This window comes from Sebastes fasciatus, chromosome 1 (assembly GCF_043250625.1).
Source record: "Sebastes fasciatus isolate fSebFas1 chromosome 1, fSebFas1.pri, whole genome shotgun sequence".
Lineage (NCBI taxonomy): Eukaryota > Metazoa > Chordata > Actinopteri > Perciformes > Sebastidae > Sebastes > Sebastes fasciatus.
Window position 1 is genome coordinate 29,836,843 of NC_133795.1, and position 15,669 is coordinate 29,852,511.

General features: G+C 41.3%; 2 protein-coding genes across 3 annotated transcripts; both read right to left on the minus strand.

The window, feature by feature from the left end:
• Window positions 1-466: 466 nt before the first annotated feature.
• On the minus strand, window positions 467-6,999 carry timm17a (translocase of inner mitochondrial membrane 17 homolog A (yeast)). The gene is made up of 6 exons (XM_074642165.1): window positions 6,850-6,999; window positions 5,327-5,426; window positions 4,258-4,321; window positions 3,839-3,967; window positions 2,546-2,656; window positions 467-1,361 (listed from the first exon to the last, which is right to left on the minus strand). The coding sequence occupies exons 1-6, from the start codon at window positions 6,960-6,962 to the stop codon at window positions 1,285-1,287; spliced, it is 594 nt and encodes a 197-aa protein (XP_074498266.1). The 5' UTR covers window positions 6,963-6,999; the 3' UTR covers window positions 467-1,284.
• A 2,293-nt stretch (window positions 7,000-9,292) lies between these two features.
• On the minus strand, window positions 9,293-14,873 carry lmod1b (leiomodin 1b (smooth muscle)). Of its 2 annotated transcripts, XM_074642187.1 has the most exons (4): window positions 14,721-14,873; window positions 14,267-14,576; window positions 10,446-12,194; window positions 9,293-10,367 (listed from the first exon to the last, which is right to left on the minus strand). In XM_074642187.1, the coding sequence occupies exons 2-4, from the start codon at window positions 14,537-14,539 to the stop codon at window positions 10,341-10,343; spliced, it is 2,049 nt and encodes a 682-aa protein (XP_074498288.1). In that variant the 5' UTR covers window positions 14,540-14,576; window positions 14,721-14,873; the 3' UTR covers window positions 9,293-10,340. The 2 variants fall into 2 exon arrangements, with proteins under 2 accessions (XP_074498288.1, XP_074498278.1); XM_074642177.1 differs by having other exon boundaries at window positions 14,267-14,820.
• Window positions 14,874-15,669: the final 796 nt, after the last annotated feature.

Below are 15,669 nucleotides of genomic sequence, written 5' to 3' on the forward strand. Positions count from 1 at the left end.
TTTTTTTTTATTTTTGTGACTTATACTCTACTTAAGTCCAAAGTGTAAAGCTCTGCCATGAAATAAACAATCCCTGACCCCACATCAGCAAACTGGTGACGTTGAAGTTACATCACCCACCAGTGTCCTTCACCTGTCACACACAGAGTGAACTTCAAACAGATAACAGAGGTGTGCGTGTGCGTGGGTGTGTATGTGTGTGTGTGACACAAACGTGCAAGAATGTGAGAGGAAAGTGTTCCCTTATGTGGCTTTTCTAAACACATCCTAAAAGAGTCAGTTACACAATTTTGGTCTGGTCTGTATATGCTTGTGAGGACTACCCTCTAGTGGGGAACGAGCAGTCCTGCCCAGGCAGCATGCGTTATGGGTGATTGTAGTAAAAGTACAGTATTGACATCCTCGTTCATTATCTGCTTTTCACAAGCCAGACCAGAACTAATGGTATACACTATTCAACACACACTTAACAACTTATTTCTTTATTGTACCATAATCTATCATACAGATTTCATACAGTATGGATCGATCCCTTGCTTGAGTTTCTCCATTCACTTTTACTGCCTAAGCCATCCTTTGTCATTTTTCCACACCTTTGTGTTGAATGTAAAAGCACTGTCACATAAAATAGGACAATCTGGTACAACTCTTTACAATCTACAATAAATAAATCACTTTAAAACAAACCAGGAATAGCATGGTGTCTGATTGGTGTTTGCCTTCATAACCCTTATTAAAATCAAATGGAAAAAAAAATGTCAGTGGCCAGCGCAAGCAGGGGACAAAATGTAAGGCAAATAAAGACTAAAGTGAATACAAGCAGAAATCCTTTACTGTATATACACATAAGTATACCATACTTATAATTAATGATGTTTCATGTGTGACGTGTTTTTGCGAGTTTTAACACTGTCCAGAGCTCGTCAGTCTTGACCTCCCACTTGTTGGGCTACATGCAGTACATACTGTTTATGAACAAAACAGAAAAGCACACCTCGTCCCCACAAACAAACACATCTCACCACGTGTCCGAATTTAACCAATGTAAAGGTGAAACAGATGCACAAGACAAGGCTGAGAATGGCAAAAGGCAGATCTGTACATGGCTCCTGTAAGAAGGAGAATGAAGATGTATTTTGTCCTTCACTTCTCTCACACAGTCCATAAAGTTGGGTGCAGTTGCTATTGTTTGATGTATGGTATTTTACATCTCCATCTCTTCTTCTTTGTAACTTCAGCAAGGAATTCAAAAAGGCCTAGAGGATAAGAGGTGGGGGAGTCCTCTCACTGGTATTGTCTGTAGTCTCCAAAGGGAGGTGAGGGCATGGGAGCAGGAGCCGGTTCCTCTGCAAACTGGGGCCCTGGAGAGACAGAAGAAGTCAACTTCAGAGTGAGAACAGCTGTTAGCAGTTAACTAAGTAGGCAATACTATAATTTACACCTGAGCGGAGTATCAATTTCATATCACATACTAATTCGAAGCAGATTTTTACTATATTGTGTAGTGCTGCAACGAAGGTTTATGTTTTTTATCAATAAATCTGCAGATTATTTTCACTTAGTGCAGAAAACCAATCAGAAAATAGTGAAAAATGTCCATCATGAGACCCAAGTAGTAAATTGTCCAAACAACAGTTCAAAGTCCAAATACATTCAGTTTGCTGTCACAGAAGACTAAGATAGCCAGCTAGAACCTGTGAATTTGTTTAGAATATTTGCTTTAAAAATGCAAACACTTGAGTTTTGAGTATGATGTTGATGTTAACTATTGTCCCCCACATGTGAGGGACAGTGGATATGGAGGAGCTGCTCATCGCTGGAAAACGAAATACAACAAATTGTAGGTGGTGGTGCTGAAAGAGCTCCAGGAACATCAGAAAACAAAAATATATATTTTAATCTTTAGAACAACACTCACTGTCTCAGTAAACAATTTGGGACACGTTATTGGAAATGAACAAACCTCGCTGTCCTAAATAGAACACACTCGTTATTAATGTTAATGATTACACCTGTGCTTTTCCTGCTATATGTTGAAATGTCTTGCATAAAAAAAAAAAAACATCTCAAAACTCACTGGTTAAACTGAAAATATAAGGCGGTTAAGCTAAAAACTTTTACTCAGCTTGTAAAAAAAATAGATATTCAGTATATCACACATGTATTACAGCTGGTATTAATATTGTTATGCATTGGGATTGGATGCGTTTTTTTTCTGTAAAGCACGCCAGCAGGTGGAGAGGTGACTAATGTGTCTACAGTTAAGTCAACAAAGACAAACTACAAGCAGGTGCATGGAAACCAGAGGTGAAATTGCTGTTACAGCCGGTACTTTTTCTTTGCCACAGCAGAGGTCATCTTTCACAGCTACGGGAGGCATTTATACCTGGCTGACTCACTGAGCTCTGATCTTTAGGTTTTAATAGCTGGTGTAAAGGAGGTACATTTATTACATACAAGCTGTGTTCTCTATCTATACAGTATCCTTTATGTCTCCTTCAATCATTCAAAGACACAAACATCCAATATCAGAAGTATTACTCACCAGTGGGGAACTGTGAAGAGGCGAACCTAGTGAGCAAGATTCCAGCGCCCTCTATCAATGCCAGCAGGATACCTCCCATGGCTGCAGAGCCTACCATGGCTACTGGTCCGTCTAGGAACAAGAAAGATTCATATATTAACATAGATAAGACATAACAACACATAAGAAGTAGATTAAATGAGGAAGTTGAGATGTTACTGTATGCTAAAGATCACCCCCTGTTCGATTTTGATCACTTTTTAAACACACAAATGTAATATGTATTTAATTTAGGTGGAGCCTTGCTGGGAATTAGACAAGGCCACCAAAGTCCATGTACTGATAAGGTGTTTTCCTGCCTCAGCAAGTGCAACAAATGAACAGGACAGTGAAAAAGATGTCAACAATTCTGATCTGTGTACTCCCACAGAGTCCTGAGAAGAGTTTTAATCAGGCAAAAAGTAAAAAGTGAAAACACCTGTGTGAGTAGATAATAGGTGTGTAGGGTCTAATTAGAACTTAACTCAAATGAATCAATATGGTATACAGTATATGTCCTCACATGCAGCACAGTCTCAATACTGGACAACTCCCGTTACTCTTATTCAATGAGATTAATCTTCATATTGCCAGTTTAAATACTGCAAACAGGCCAAACTACTGACTAACAGCAGTAGTTTGGCCTACATATCCGCAAAATTCTGCTGAAACTCTAAAGAGAGCCGGTCAAAATAACACTGCTATCTTATAATCATGTGTGGCGCCGGCTGTGCGGTTTGTGTAAAGTTTGATTATTTGTTTATTGGATTAAATCAAGTGACAGAAACAAGAAAACGACTAGTATATTCGTTTCGTCCTCCCCGCCACCAGGAGATCGCCGCGAGGAGAGCGTATGACAGCTCTGGGAGATGGACCTTGAGTGGACCCGAAGAACAAGTGAGAGCTGCTGCTCAGCAGGCGGCTGCTCAGAGACAGCAGGGAAAAACAGTGTGTAGTGTAAGCAGTGCTGGCGGGGTGCGGCGCACACATCTGCGTAAATATATCTGCAATCGCCGGTTGTTGGGCTGATGCCGGCCGGTTGGAAAACTTTTAACATATCGCCAAACCCTAAAGCAAACATATATCCACTCTTTCCTAAACTGCAGCCATTGAATAATCTCACTGATGCCTCTTTGCACACTCTGTAGTTTTGATAATTCAGTAGGTTTACTTATAAACTGTGTTCAATGTACAACAGCAACAACCCTGATTGCCTTTTGCATGAATGTGCCATCTGTTGACTGTTAACTGCCAGCGTCTTCTAATCTTACTCACTTCTTGCAGCTAGGATCGCTCCGGTCATGGCCCCACTTGTGATTGAGTTCCAGGGATCCTCCTTCCCTCGTACTTTTACTAAACCACAGTCAATCATGGAGAAGAGGCCGCCCCATACTGCAAAGCTTCCTGCAACCCAAGAAATAGTCACACAAGTTCAATAAGACACAGTTATAGGCGATGCTTTGCACTTTGTTAGGGCTATTTTGCCATCATTGTAAGTTATACCTGACCCAAAATGTATTTCTTTAGTATCAAATACTCAACACCTGTAGGCTTGAACAGTGATCAACATGATACCAAGCTGACTACAGCCCTTGTTCTTTGCAAAGCAGAAAACAGAGAGTGAATATTTGATACTAATTATACGTTTTTTCACTTTCAGGCAGATAATATTTAAATTCAGCAGTTATCCTCACCTCCAAGCTGTGGGGCTCTGGTCTTGATGGCAGTCATGCTACCTCTCATTCTGTGGCTCATTCCCTACAAGAGAAAGCAACACAAAACACAGCTCAATGGAAAGTTCTTTTCAATTTAGGATGTATCTACATTCTTGATGAATGCCAAAACTGCAGATTATAACAATTTAAGACATGAAAAAAGCAAGTTCCCTTGTAGTGTCACTGAAATCACTGAGAGGATACCACACTGCTAGAGTTTAGAAACATGTTACACCAAATAAACAGATATCTTTTAAACACGTACTCTGTATATTCCAATTTCACCTGTGTTAAAAAGCCATTTTTCTGTTTAAGACAAACACAGACTGTGGTAACATAATATTAGTGCATGTGCAGGACACGTCTGTGGTTGAGTGATTGTAACAACTACAGCGGACCTGAAGTGTATTAAAATCACTGGAAGAAGCCATTGTTGTTTAGGCCTGTGCATATATTATTCCAAATTATGCTATATACCAAAATACTAGATATATTCCTCTGTGTGATACTAATCTATAATAAATCTTCATCAAAAAAGGGTTAGAAGCTCATTGTCCTGCAAAAAAACATTAATTTATAAAAAACACAATCTTGGTTGTAATTTAAATGCCATTAATTTTACTGTTCTTGTTGTTTCTTGTGTGATTTTTTTGTTTTAACATCAAGCCTTTTAACATTGTATTTCCTCTTACTGTCGTTACTTTTTATTAGTATAAAACCTAATATTTTGTAGTTTTACTAAAGTTCCAAGTGGTGTCGAAGGCCAGAAAATGTGCCACCACTTTAGCTGACAACAGAGGTCGATAAAAGTCATTTATTATTTAGTGCCCTGATCAAATCATGTAAATGTTATCATACAATAAAGCTGCTAAAACAATGACATCTCTACAGAGAGTTGGATGTGCCGTTAATCATCTGACACATGCATGCTCTGACCAAATGTCAAACCAGTCCCATGTCATATGATCTGAATAGGGAAGTCATAATTGTTGTATTTGATTGAGACAATAAAGCAAAGAACAGTGTTAAGCTATATGACTGAACTTACCGAAGGTGAGTTTCTGAAGCCTTTCACTGCCTGAAATATTCCTCCTCCAATAGCTCCCATGGTGAAGGCTCCCCCACAATCGTCCACGATCCTCCAGGGGCTAAAAGCACAAGACAGCCATTGTGTGAATGTACAGTACATAGTATGTAAATGCACTGACATGTTCCAATATCATGATCCCATAGATCTCTGATTGCAGGTTTAGTCTTGATATGCCTCAGGAGTACGGATTGGAAGCCCAGGGTAATTGTAGAGAAACAAGCACTCTCTTATTATTGTTAATAAGAAAAAAAAGTATTACAGTTTACTTGTATCGTTTAATTTGGACAAAGGATTTTTTTATAACAACATGATTATATCACAGTTACAATGAACGTCAATAAACAAACAGATAACTAACCACTAGGATATCTGTCCTCGCCGTTTACTTAGTTTAAAAGGCATCTTTTCCTATTACTCTTTCTGACCTTAAATGTAATGTCTTAAGTCCCTCTGAGTGCTCTCTCCCTCCTGAAATAAGAAATGCTTCATCCCTGGACACTTTCAAAAAACACCTCAAACACCACCTGTTCATCAAGGCCTCTGATCTCAGCTGACTCTTCCTACACATCACTCTTTTAATTACTTAGCTATAGTTTCTACTCTGTTATTTATTAGTATGATTGTGTGCCCCCTTTGTAAAGCGTCCTTGGGTTTCTGAAAGGCACTATATAAGTCAAATTTATTAATTATTATTATTATTATTATTAAGTCACCACCACATAATGAGCACACACTCAATTAAAAAAGCAAAGTAAATTGAGAATAGTTATATTTTAATTTATTTTAAAAAGCTACTTGTTACATTAAAGCTTCTAGCAATGCAGAAGTTCCTTTCTAGAAGATGTTTTTATTGCCTGGGTGTTGCACCATGTACCAGCTGGTCTGTATGATACCACACCATTGGTATAAACCACTAATGCTAAACACTGGCAAAATAAATGATCTTGACTCCACAACGACACAATCAATGTCAACTACTGCTGTTTCAGGATGAACTGTAGTCTCCAGGTCTCCTCTCTGCAGCTGTTGTGCAACACTAGAACAGATGTTAGCACACAGGTGGCTAACTCAGCTAGCTCACCCACATGCTAAAGCAACATTAACTGAGACACTGAACAGATTAAAACGCCCCTTTGGAGCACTGACACTCACTGATTATTATATATCACCTTGTGTACTGTGACTGGAGCCCATGAACTCAAGGTAATGCCATGTGGGCGAGTAAAGCTACAAGGTCACACACCAACAACGTGAGTTAGCATGGACGGTCTGATGCTAGCTCGCACCGCCATTACATCTCTATGTAGAGTTAGCATCGATGCTAACGACAGGTTAACCAGCCGGATTAGAGCTGTTTCCAGTTAAACCACATGTTCTAACATACATGTAGTTATACACACTCACAGTGGTAGCTACTTCAAAGAGAGGACTTGGTAAAACACGGGGTGAAAATGATTATTTATGTGGTTTCTAAGACTCACCATGGTTCTCTGGCATACTCCTCCATCTTGTTCTTCTGCTGTTCCCTCTGACGTAACGCTGATCGGCCAGCTGACGTAACGACAGAACGTGATGCCGTAAAGGAACGTTCCATGTGTTCTTACGCAAAGTGACGCTCACATGCTGAAGAGGTTATAGCCGGAGGGAACAAGATGTTACATTGATAGAGATATTTGCATAAAGCAATCATATTTGAAGAAGAAAAAAATGGTCAGGAACTAAGCCAACTTTCCTGCATTTTATTAATTAATTCAAACGATAGATAGATAGATAGATAGATAGATAGATAGATAGATAGATAGATAGACAGATAGATAGATAGACAGACAGACAGACAGATAGATAGACAGACAGACAGACAGACAGACAGACAGATAGACAGATAGATAGATAGAAACTTTATTGATCCCGAGGGAAATTCAAATTTCCATCATCACAGTTCCATAGTGCAAAACATGTTGGTAGTTAGTAGTGCAAAGTATAAAGAAAAAAAATTATATCAGATATAAAAAACACAAGGAGATGAAGAAAACTGTTAAAACTGAATATAGTGCAGGGTAACGGCTGTGATACAGGACTATTAAAAAAAAGTGAATGTAGTGCAGAAGAGACTGTTAAAAATGAGTATAGTGCATTATTATCTGTCCAAATAGGTTATCCTGTGAGTTTTAGCATTAAAAGTGTTGGTTCTTCGGGGACTCCATACTCACCAGCAGTTGTTTATTCTGTGGTTAACTACTGGCAGTTTATCCTGGGGGTACAATAGCTATATCAAAGTAGCAGTTAAAGGAGGTGAACCGGTATGTTAAAGGAGGCACGCTTTGCTGAAAGTTTCTATCAGAGATTCAAGCAAGAACTTGTCAAAGCAGAATTTACAAAGAGCTTTACAGGAGGAGAAAAGAGACGGTGGAATAAAGTGGACAGAGAAAACAATACGCAACATTTAAAGATATAAAAATCCAAAGAAAACAAATGGTTTTTATGATTTTTTTAAAAAAGTGAGCACTAATTTGGACCCTTGTGGGAACCCGTTCCAGAGTCAAGGAGCAGCAACAGCAAAATAACAGAGATTAATCTATAATAATAATAATAATAACAGTAGCAAGAAATAAGAAGAATATTTTCCTCAGTCTGTGATAGATGGATGCAAGAAATAACTGCTGCAGCTCCTCCAGACCAACAGAGGTTTCCCGTGTCTTGTGAAGTGACGGGGCTCCGCAGAGAGAAGCGTTATCGTCTCCAACCGGGTGCCGGTGTTTCCCTGTTCTCTCCGGCTGCGGTTGGAGACGACAACGTTACTCGCTGCGGAGGCCCGCTGCCTTTGCCGGGGCTGAAGTGGCGAGGCTAAGGCAGGAAAAGCCAACACTAGGATCAGCAGTGATTCATGGAGAGACCTTCGTCTGGTCAGCTAACATTACTGCCAAGCAGCTGAAATATAGAGTGATATTGTGGTTTTAGCTGACGTGTGTCGCCTCACTGTTTTGAGCGATGCTCGTTCAGGTATATTTAGAGCGAGCAAGCGCGAGCCCGACGCTGACTTTCGTTGACTTAACGGCCACAGGTGTCGCTGTTAACAAGCATTTCTGAAAGTTACAAATAGTCCCTTTAAAGACTAAACTAAACTACAATATACCTGATGTAAACACCAAACAAACAAATGTGAATATAGAAGAATATCCACTGAGCTTCTTCCTGCATACAAATAATCACCAAGTTGTCCTCAGATCTCCTTTGTTGGCGCTGAACAACCAGTAATCTCAACATTTTCATTCCTTCCCTTCTTTTTCCTCCATCTGAGATCAGTGCCGTCGGTCAGGGGAGCAGCTCCAGCCGAGAGACAGACCGCTGGCCTGCAGCCCATTATTAGGAACGAGAAAGGAATGAATTGCAGAGCAAGCTTTCATTGAGAAATGCCCAAATATAGGCATTTCATGGATGCAGAGGCTGAGGCAGGGAGATGGAGACATTAACTGGCCTGCTGATGCTGGTTGGTGGTGGAGCAGTTCTCAGGATGATGGCTGCCTCACCAGCTGGAGGATAGATGACACGACACAGCTCCCACTGTTTCTCTACAAGTTTAAACATGTAATGGAAAGAAATGTTCTTGATTTCTGGTTGCAGAAGCACCGGCATGTAAATGAGTATAACGATGGAGAGAGATGAACTTCAGTATTCAGGATTCATATGCAGCATTACAGGAGTCCTTTACATCTATTACATATGCTGCAGGTTAATTGTTGACTATGGATACATATCTATATATAACTCTGTGTATACTATAGATATACAGTATGTGCAGTATATATATATATTAATACCTTGATTTATCATATTGAAAAATATTGCAAAAGTCAGTTTCATTTGACATATACTGTACATACTCTCCTTAATGATATCAGCCAGGCATAACATCACACTTGTGACTTGCTGTTGCAAACGTACCAGAATCTTTTATTGAAGACATACAGGCTCCGTAAGAAATGCATGTGTAATCAGATATGACAGAGAATCCTTTATTACACCGTGCACACATGAGTGCCCCTCTCTGATTTTTGTTTATCACATTTAAGTTCCTTTAGAAATGACATTCACTTAAAAGTACAGGAGGGTTGATATAAGCCAGTAATTGTTTTTACATATCCCCCTAAGGTTAAGACATGTGGATGTATTACATTACACGTTATGTAAGGTATTCAAACACCCAGGCTAGAATGATTCTGTACAAAATATAACATCAGATACTGAAGGACAGACATTTTGCACTTCCTGATAAAAATGCATGATGTAATTATTTCCGTGCTTAAAACTCTTTCGTCATGCACCAGGATTCCACTGGGCTGCTTTCCAATCCGTTAAACCCTGCCTGAGATGTCTTGAGATTTGGCAATGAGACACACAATCAACCCACCTTGATTTTCTTACCCAGATTTTCTTAAGTCAGGCCGCCATGTTTGTTAATTCCCTGATATTTCCGCCATTTCCCAGTTTGAACAGATAACTTATGTATAAGTATAAGGTGGATTCCCTCTCCACAAATAAATAAAATGGTCAAATTAATGTCCACTACGTAACTGATAAACTTTTTTTGTATATTAAAATTTTATAAAGAGTTATCTGAATGTCTTATTAAGAAGCTCATCGCTCACGCCCGCATTCAGATGCATACACGAGCCAACGTGTTATATGATCGGCTTCATTATTATCTAGTGCAAATAACCAGCAAAGCGGCAAAATGTACGGAGGACAAACAACGACAAAACTCAAGCCCCGCATCACTCATTCTCCACAGAGTCCTTTTGGTCCAGTGTTTGAGGGGAGAACTCATAGTGAGGGCTGGTCATCCGACCCGATGGGCATCTCATGTTGCACTTTCTCCATCCGTCCCACAGCGCAGTTCTTCGACTGCATCCGGGGAGCGTAGAGTTTATCTCCTCTCTCTCTTCTTTATCACTTCATATTCCAACACGAAACATTACTGCAACCACTTTGGCACCGGCACCTGTGGGAAAAATAAAATGCAAGTACATGAGGATATATCGTGGCGGAGCTAACCTGTCCATAAACCCATCTTACGTACCTTCTTGAGTGCTTTCTTATCGCTTCCTCTGATCGAGTCAAGCAGTTGGTCCCTTGAGTTCACACTACCGCCTGGGCTTTTCCCGTCCATCTTCCTCTTTGACACCGGGGTCAGAGAGTTCCTCATGGAGTCTACATCCAGCATAGGAGGCGGAGGAGGCGGAGGTCCACCCCCGGGAGGAGGCGGAGGTGGCGGTGGAGCTAGACCTCCAGATCCTCTTTTAGGAGTCAGCTTTGGTGACGGCATCGGTGACGGTATTGGGGAAGGTTTGGGGGACGCTCTGGGCGAGCCTCTCAGAGATCCTCCGCCGCCAAACTTGGGTACCTCCAGCGTCCCCTTCTTCTCCCCGTTGGCCTGGGCCAGCTTCTGCTCCTGCAGGCGCTTCTGCCTCTGTCGGTCCATGTTGCGACTCAGTATGTTTGTCGTGGTCATCCTGGGTCCGGCCAACTCAAAGTGGTAGCCCAGTTTGAGCAGGGTGGTGTTGTCTTTCAGGATTTTGGTCATCTCCATCTCGGTCTTTCCGCCGCAGATGTGACGCTGGTTTTGGAAGCGCAGCTCGGTCAGCGTGGAGTTGTGCGGCAGCGCCTGGATCAGAGACAGGATGCCCTTGCCGGTGAGATGGTTGGAGTCCACGTTGATGCTGGTGATGGTCTTGTTGGCGCGCAGCGTGCCCGCGATGGCGTAAGCCACGTGGTCGTCGGCGCGGCAGTTCGCGATAGCAAACTTCTTAACGTGGGTGTTCTTGTGCAAAACCTCCGCAAACTCAATGAGCGTCTTCGTCTTGATGACCTCCGAGTTGTTGACGTTGAGTTCGATGAGCGAGGGGTCGTTGCTGCGAACCTGCTCCATCAGCTCGTCAAACATGCTCGAGTCTTCGTCCTCCTCCTCTTCTTCTTTCGCCTTGCTGTTTGGGGAGTTCTTGGCCACACAGTTGCCAATTTCCTCAGGTTTTTTAACTTTTCCTTTACTCTCCTCTTTGTCCTTTTTCTCCTCTACTTTCTTCTCCATGCTACTCTTCTTCTCCTTCTCTTTCACGTGGTCGCTGTGGTTAACCAGCTCTTCTCTATCTGTTCTCTTCTCAGCCTTGTCATGTTTCACCTGCACCTCGCCCCTCTCTGACGGTTGTCGCTCAAGTTTGGCATCAGGCTTGTTTTTATCTTCAGCTTTTTTCTCCTCTGCTTTAGGCTGCTTCTCTTCTGATTTACTCTCCGGGGCCGGACTTTCTTGCGCCTTGCTCTGCTTCTCCAACATTTTAGAGACAAGTCCTTGTGTCCTGAAGCCCTCAGATCTTCTCTCTTTTTCCTTGGGCACGTCCTTCTCCTGTTTCTCTCGCAGCTTCGAGATAAGGTCTTTGGTTTTGCTCTCGTCTTTTCTCCTGCAGTCTTCTTTCCTCTCTTTGCCGTCGTCCTTTTTTTCCTGTAGTTTAGAGATCATGTCCTTTGTTTTGCTGCCTGTGCTCTCTCTGGCTTCTCTCCTGTCTCGTATCCTACTGTCTTCCTGTTTCTCTTTGGTCTCCTCTTTCACATCAACCTCTCTGCTTTCCTGCTTCCTGAATCGACTCGAAAGCCGACTTCGCTCCTCTTTCGAACTTTCAAGGCCTTTGCTGTTTCTGTCGTCCACCTTGACATCTCTGTCACTTGAAACGCTGTCTTGTCCCCGTGGCCCTACTGTCACATCGTCATTCCCCTCCTGGCTCAGGCCCATCTTCCTCAGATATTCCTGCTTCCGGCTCTCCTTCTTTGGGTCACCCTGCAGGAGGACGAATATGAGAAGTATGAGTAGCGTTATGTCAGACATTTTTTGGGAGTACCTGTACTTTATTTGAGTTTCTATATTTCTGTCAACTTTCACTTTCATTCCACTACTTTTCCAAAATATAATGTATACTTTTACTCTGATACATTTCCCCTAAGCATCTTCGTTACTCGTTACTATTGTAAGCAAGCAGGTTTGTCGAATCAGTGCTGGGCAAGTGCAAACAAAGTGCTCTCAAAGCCGTAGTTAACATTTGATTCCCGCTCAAGTCCATGCAAGCTGCATGTCAGATCATGCTATTTGCTACTTCCTCCATTAAGGTGATGTTATGTTAAGAGGAATAAACTTCCTAAATCTCAAAATTCTGACTTGCGTGCTTTTTTATTGACAGCATTTACTTGTACTTTCAATACTTAAACCTGCAGTAGGCAGTATATTTTTGGCATCATTGGGCAAAAATTCCATAATAACCTTTCAGCATATTGTAATTCAAGTGTTCTGAGAGAAAACTAGACTTCTGCACCTCCTCATGGCTCTGTTTACAGGCTTTAAAAAAAATCTAACCCGATGGGAGACTTTGGCCAATCACAGGTCATTTCAGAGAGAGAGAGCGTTCCTATTGGCTGTGCTCCAGCTGGTGGGAGGTGCTTGGTATTTCCTCAACTGATCTCAACATGGCTGCCAGGTCACAAACCTTCTAATTGTACAGCTAAACAGTACACTACAAGATGTTTCTGAAAACATGCATTACAGTAACAGAATATTGATTCATATTTGATCAGCGCTGCCTAGTTTGACTTCTGATTGGTTGTTTTCCTCCGGTCTGTGAAATCTTGCAGATGCCATTAGGAGCACTGGAGGACACAGAGGCACATGATTTCTTTCAGATTACCTGTCTCATGCACTACTGTCAGGATATAGGGACCGTTTTATAAAAATATATTTTTTTAATCATATTTGCTTCATTACTATCCACTGCAGCTTTAAGTACCGTAAATACAAACACTTTAAGACTTTTACTAAAGTAATAGATGACTTTAACTTCTACTAAAGTCCTTTTCTGGTTAGATATCTGTACTTTCACACAAGTGTGGCTTACAGGTCATCCACCACTGGTTAAATATATGCCAACACCAAAAACAAACATTTATAGGGTTAACCAAAAAGCAGTGTCAAAGGATGTAGTGCACTAAACCACCGTCTCTTGTTCTTACACACATACAGTATATAATGCATGGCATGTATTGCATGATGTAATACCTAATAACCCATGAAAATACTGTATTCCTTTACTGTCAAACAGCTCCTCGTCCATCTGCTTGCTGTATACACACACACTCTCCCTGACACAAATTGGCATGCGTGTTTACAGTCAGCGAAAGGACAAGGAGCCATTTTTTATAGTGCAGTGGATACATTTGCAGTGCGAGTGTTTGATTTGTGAGTCTCCATCTGTTTTGCCGTGCGAGGCCGTGGCCCTGGCAGATGTATCCTTAAAAGGCAGCGAGCGTAGGAGCAATCAACCAAGGAATTCCATCAGGCCGGGATTAAGGAGCTCCGCAGGGCCTACGCTCCATCGACTGAAGTGCCTTTCCTTTAAACACACGAAACTGCAAGAAACCCTGACACTCAAAGCAAGGAGGGCTCTTTTATAGGAATAAATGAAATGGTTTGGTGTTTTGTCTGATGCTTGTGAGAAGATGATTAAGAATGTGAAACGCATGTAAGCAAGCCTCAGAGGGGGGACAAACAATATTTCTTGGCACAGAAGCCAACTCTGCACTATTTATGAGCTGATGGACTCAGGGGGCATGAAGTCCAGTTGGTGCTTTGCTTCAAGCAAAATGAAAAATAGCACATGAAAGCTCTCATTAGAATACCTCAGGGGACAGTGGATGTTACATAATGCTGTAATCTATCAAGTCACAAGTGCATACATTGTGTTTCATCTAAAGTCACCCAGCTGCTCATTTTTAATAAAAACTGGTCAAATACAAACATCTTAAGAGAATAATAGGTGTTAAGTCAAATCCAAAACATAAAGATTCAATTAGGCATCCACAAACCTCAAATGACTGCTCCTTCTCACTGAGCTTCCCTTTACGGTCAGTCTCCCGTCTGCCGTCCAGCTTAGCGTCCCGGACGTTGTTGCTCGTAGGTGGCTCCCCCTGGTCGACGACCTTCCCATCCTCCAGCTTGATTTCTGGCACTTTCATCATGTCCTTCTCCAGCTCCTCCACCTCCTCGGGGGAAAGGGTGGACAGCAGGTTGTCCAGGTCCGGGTCCTCGCTGACCTGACGACCCGTACGGGTCAGGCCTCTCACCTTTCTCCTGGACATGGTTGCCTAAAAAAATATCTGGGGGAAAAGGCTACGCCTGTGAAGAAGAACAGAGGGATTTCTTTGGAGGTGCTGATGGTGTTAGCACAGTAAATCCCTCTATTTCAATTCTGATGTATTTTTTCTTAGTATTCCCATAGGCCAAAGCTGTTGTCCTGCTGTCCAGTCGCGTCCCGCTCACCAAAAAGCCACCAGAGGCATCAATCCTGGTGCAGAGAGGCTGGACTCTCAGTCCTGCAGCAAGGGGTACCAGTGATGAACTGCAAGAGCCTCGCATCATCAATGTGGACCGAGAGGCTGGGACATTCTTCAAAATCCTGTGAAAGTGCATGTCCATATTTAGTTCAGAGTACACACTCCTTTAAAGGTAATGGGAAGGGCTGGAGTTTACAGAGATGCCAGAGCAGAGTTACACAGACTTCCCATTACACAATTCATGTTTATATTGAGACCAGGTTCTAATTTTTTGTTTTGTAATGAATCTGATTGTAAGCATTTAGAGTTTCACATTCGATTTTATGCCACAGTGAGAACATCAGTGTTTCTGTTTTTTCTAGTGTCTTGAATCAACACATTCCCAACATTTTGGCAGAAAGAGAACAAGTTACAAATATAGTTTTGTGTTCACAGGAGCTTAATATAACACCAGCGGGCCAGTCATTTAGGGGGAAACAGATGAATTATGTGTTAGGTATCATACTTATGAGGCTGTGCTAAAAGGCTGGTGCACAATAAAGGATCATATCTGGCTGTTTATTACATAAATGGCACTAAAATTCTGATGCGTGGTAGATTTTAAAGCCACACCAATCACAAATGTATTAGATTAAAAACAAATTACTACCTGAAAGTATCCAAAAAGTTGTTTAAAATTACAGACTGTGAAGGTGATTCGAGAATAATATTCTGTGAAAGGGACTAAAATAAATAAATAAAAATTCAAAACAAAATGATAAATAATAATAATAATAATACAAATATTAAAAACAAAATAAATGAATTAAATAAAAAAAAAATGGGTAAAAATTAGAAAACAAAATATAACGGATATAAATTCAAAGATTAAAAAATATATAAACATATGTAAGTATTGAAATACTAAATGTATATTGGCCTGGTGTGTAGATGAG

What these genes read in the sequence shown, in the direction of transcription:
- timm17a (XM_074642165.1), bottom strand. Translation starts at nt 6,962, where the DNA reads ATGGAACGTTCCTTTACGGCATCACGTTCTGTCGTTACGTCAGCTGGC. An exon ending in AGCGATCCTAGCTGCAAGAA is followed by an intron (nt 2,657 to 3,838) that starts GTGAGTAAGATT and finishes TCTTGTTCCTAG; the next exon opens with ACGGACCAGTAGCCATGGTA. An exon ending in CTCTTCACAGTTCCCCACTG is followed by an intron (nt 1,362 to 2,545) that starts GTGAGTAATACT and finishes CTGTCTCTCCAG; the next exon opens with GGCCCCAGTTTGCAGAGGAA.
- lmod1b (XM_074642187.1), bottom strand. Translation starts at nt 14,539, where the DNA reads ATGTCCAGGAGAAAGGTGAGAGGCCTGACCCGTACGGGTCGTCAGGTC. An exon ending in AGAAGGAGCAGTCATTTGAG is followed by an intron (nt 12,195 to 14,266) that starts GTTTGTGGATGC and finishes GTCCTCCTGCAG; the next exon opens with GGTGACCCAAAGAAGGAGAG. An exon ending in ATAAGAAAGCACTCAAGAAG is followed by an intron (nt 10,368 to 10,445) that starts GTACGTAAGATG and finishes TTTTTCCCACAG; the next exon opens with GTGCCGGTGCCAAAGTGGTT.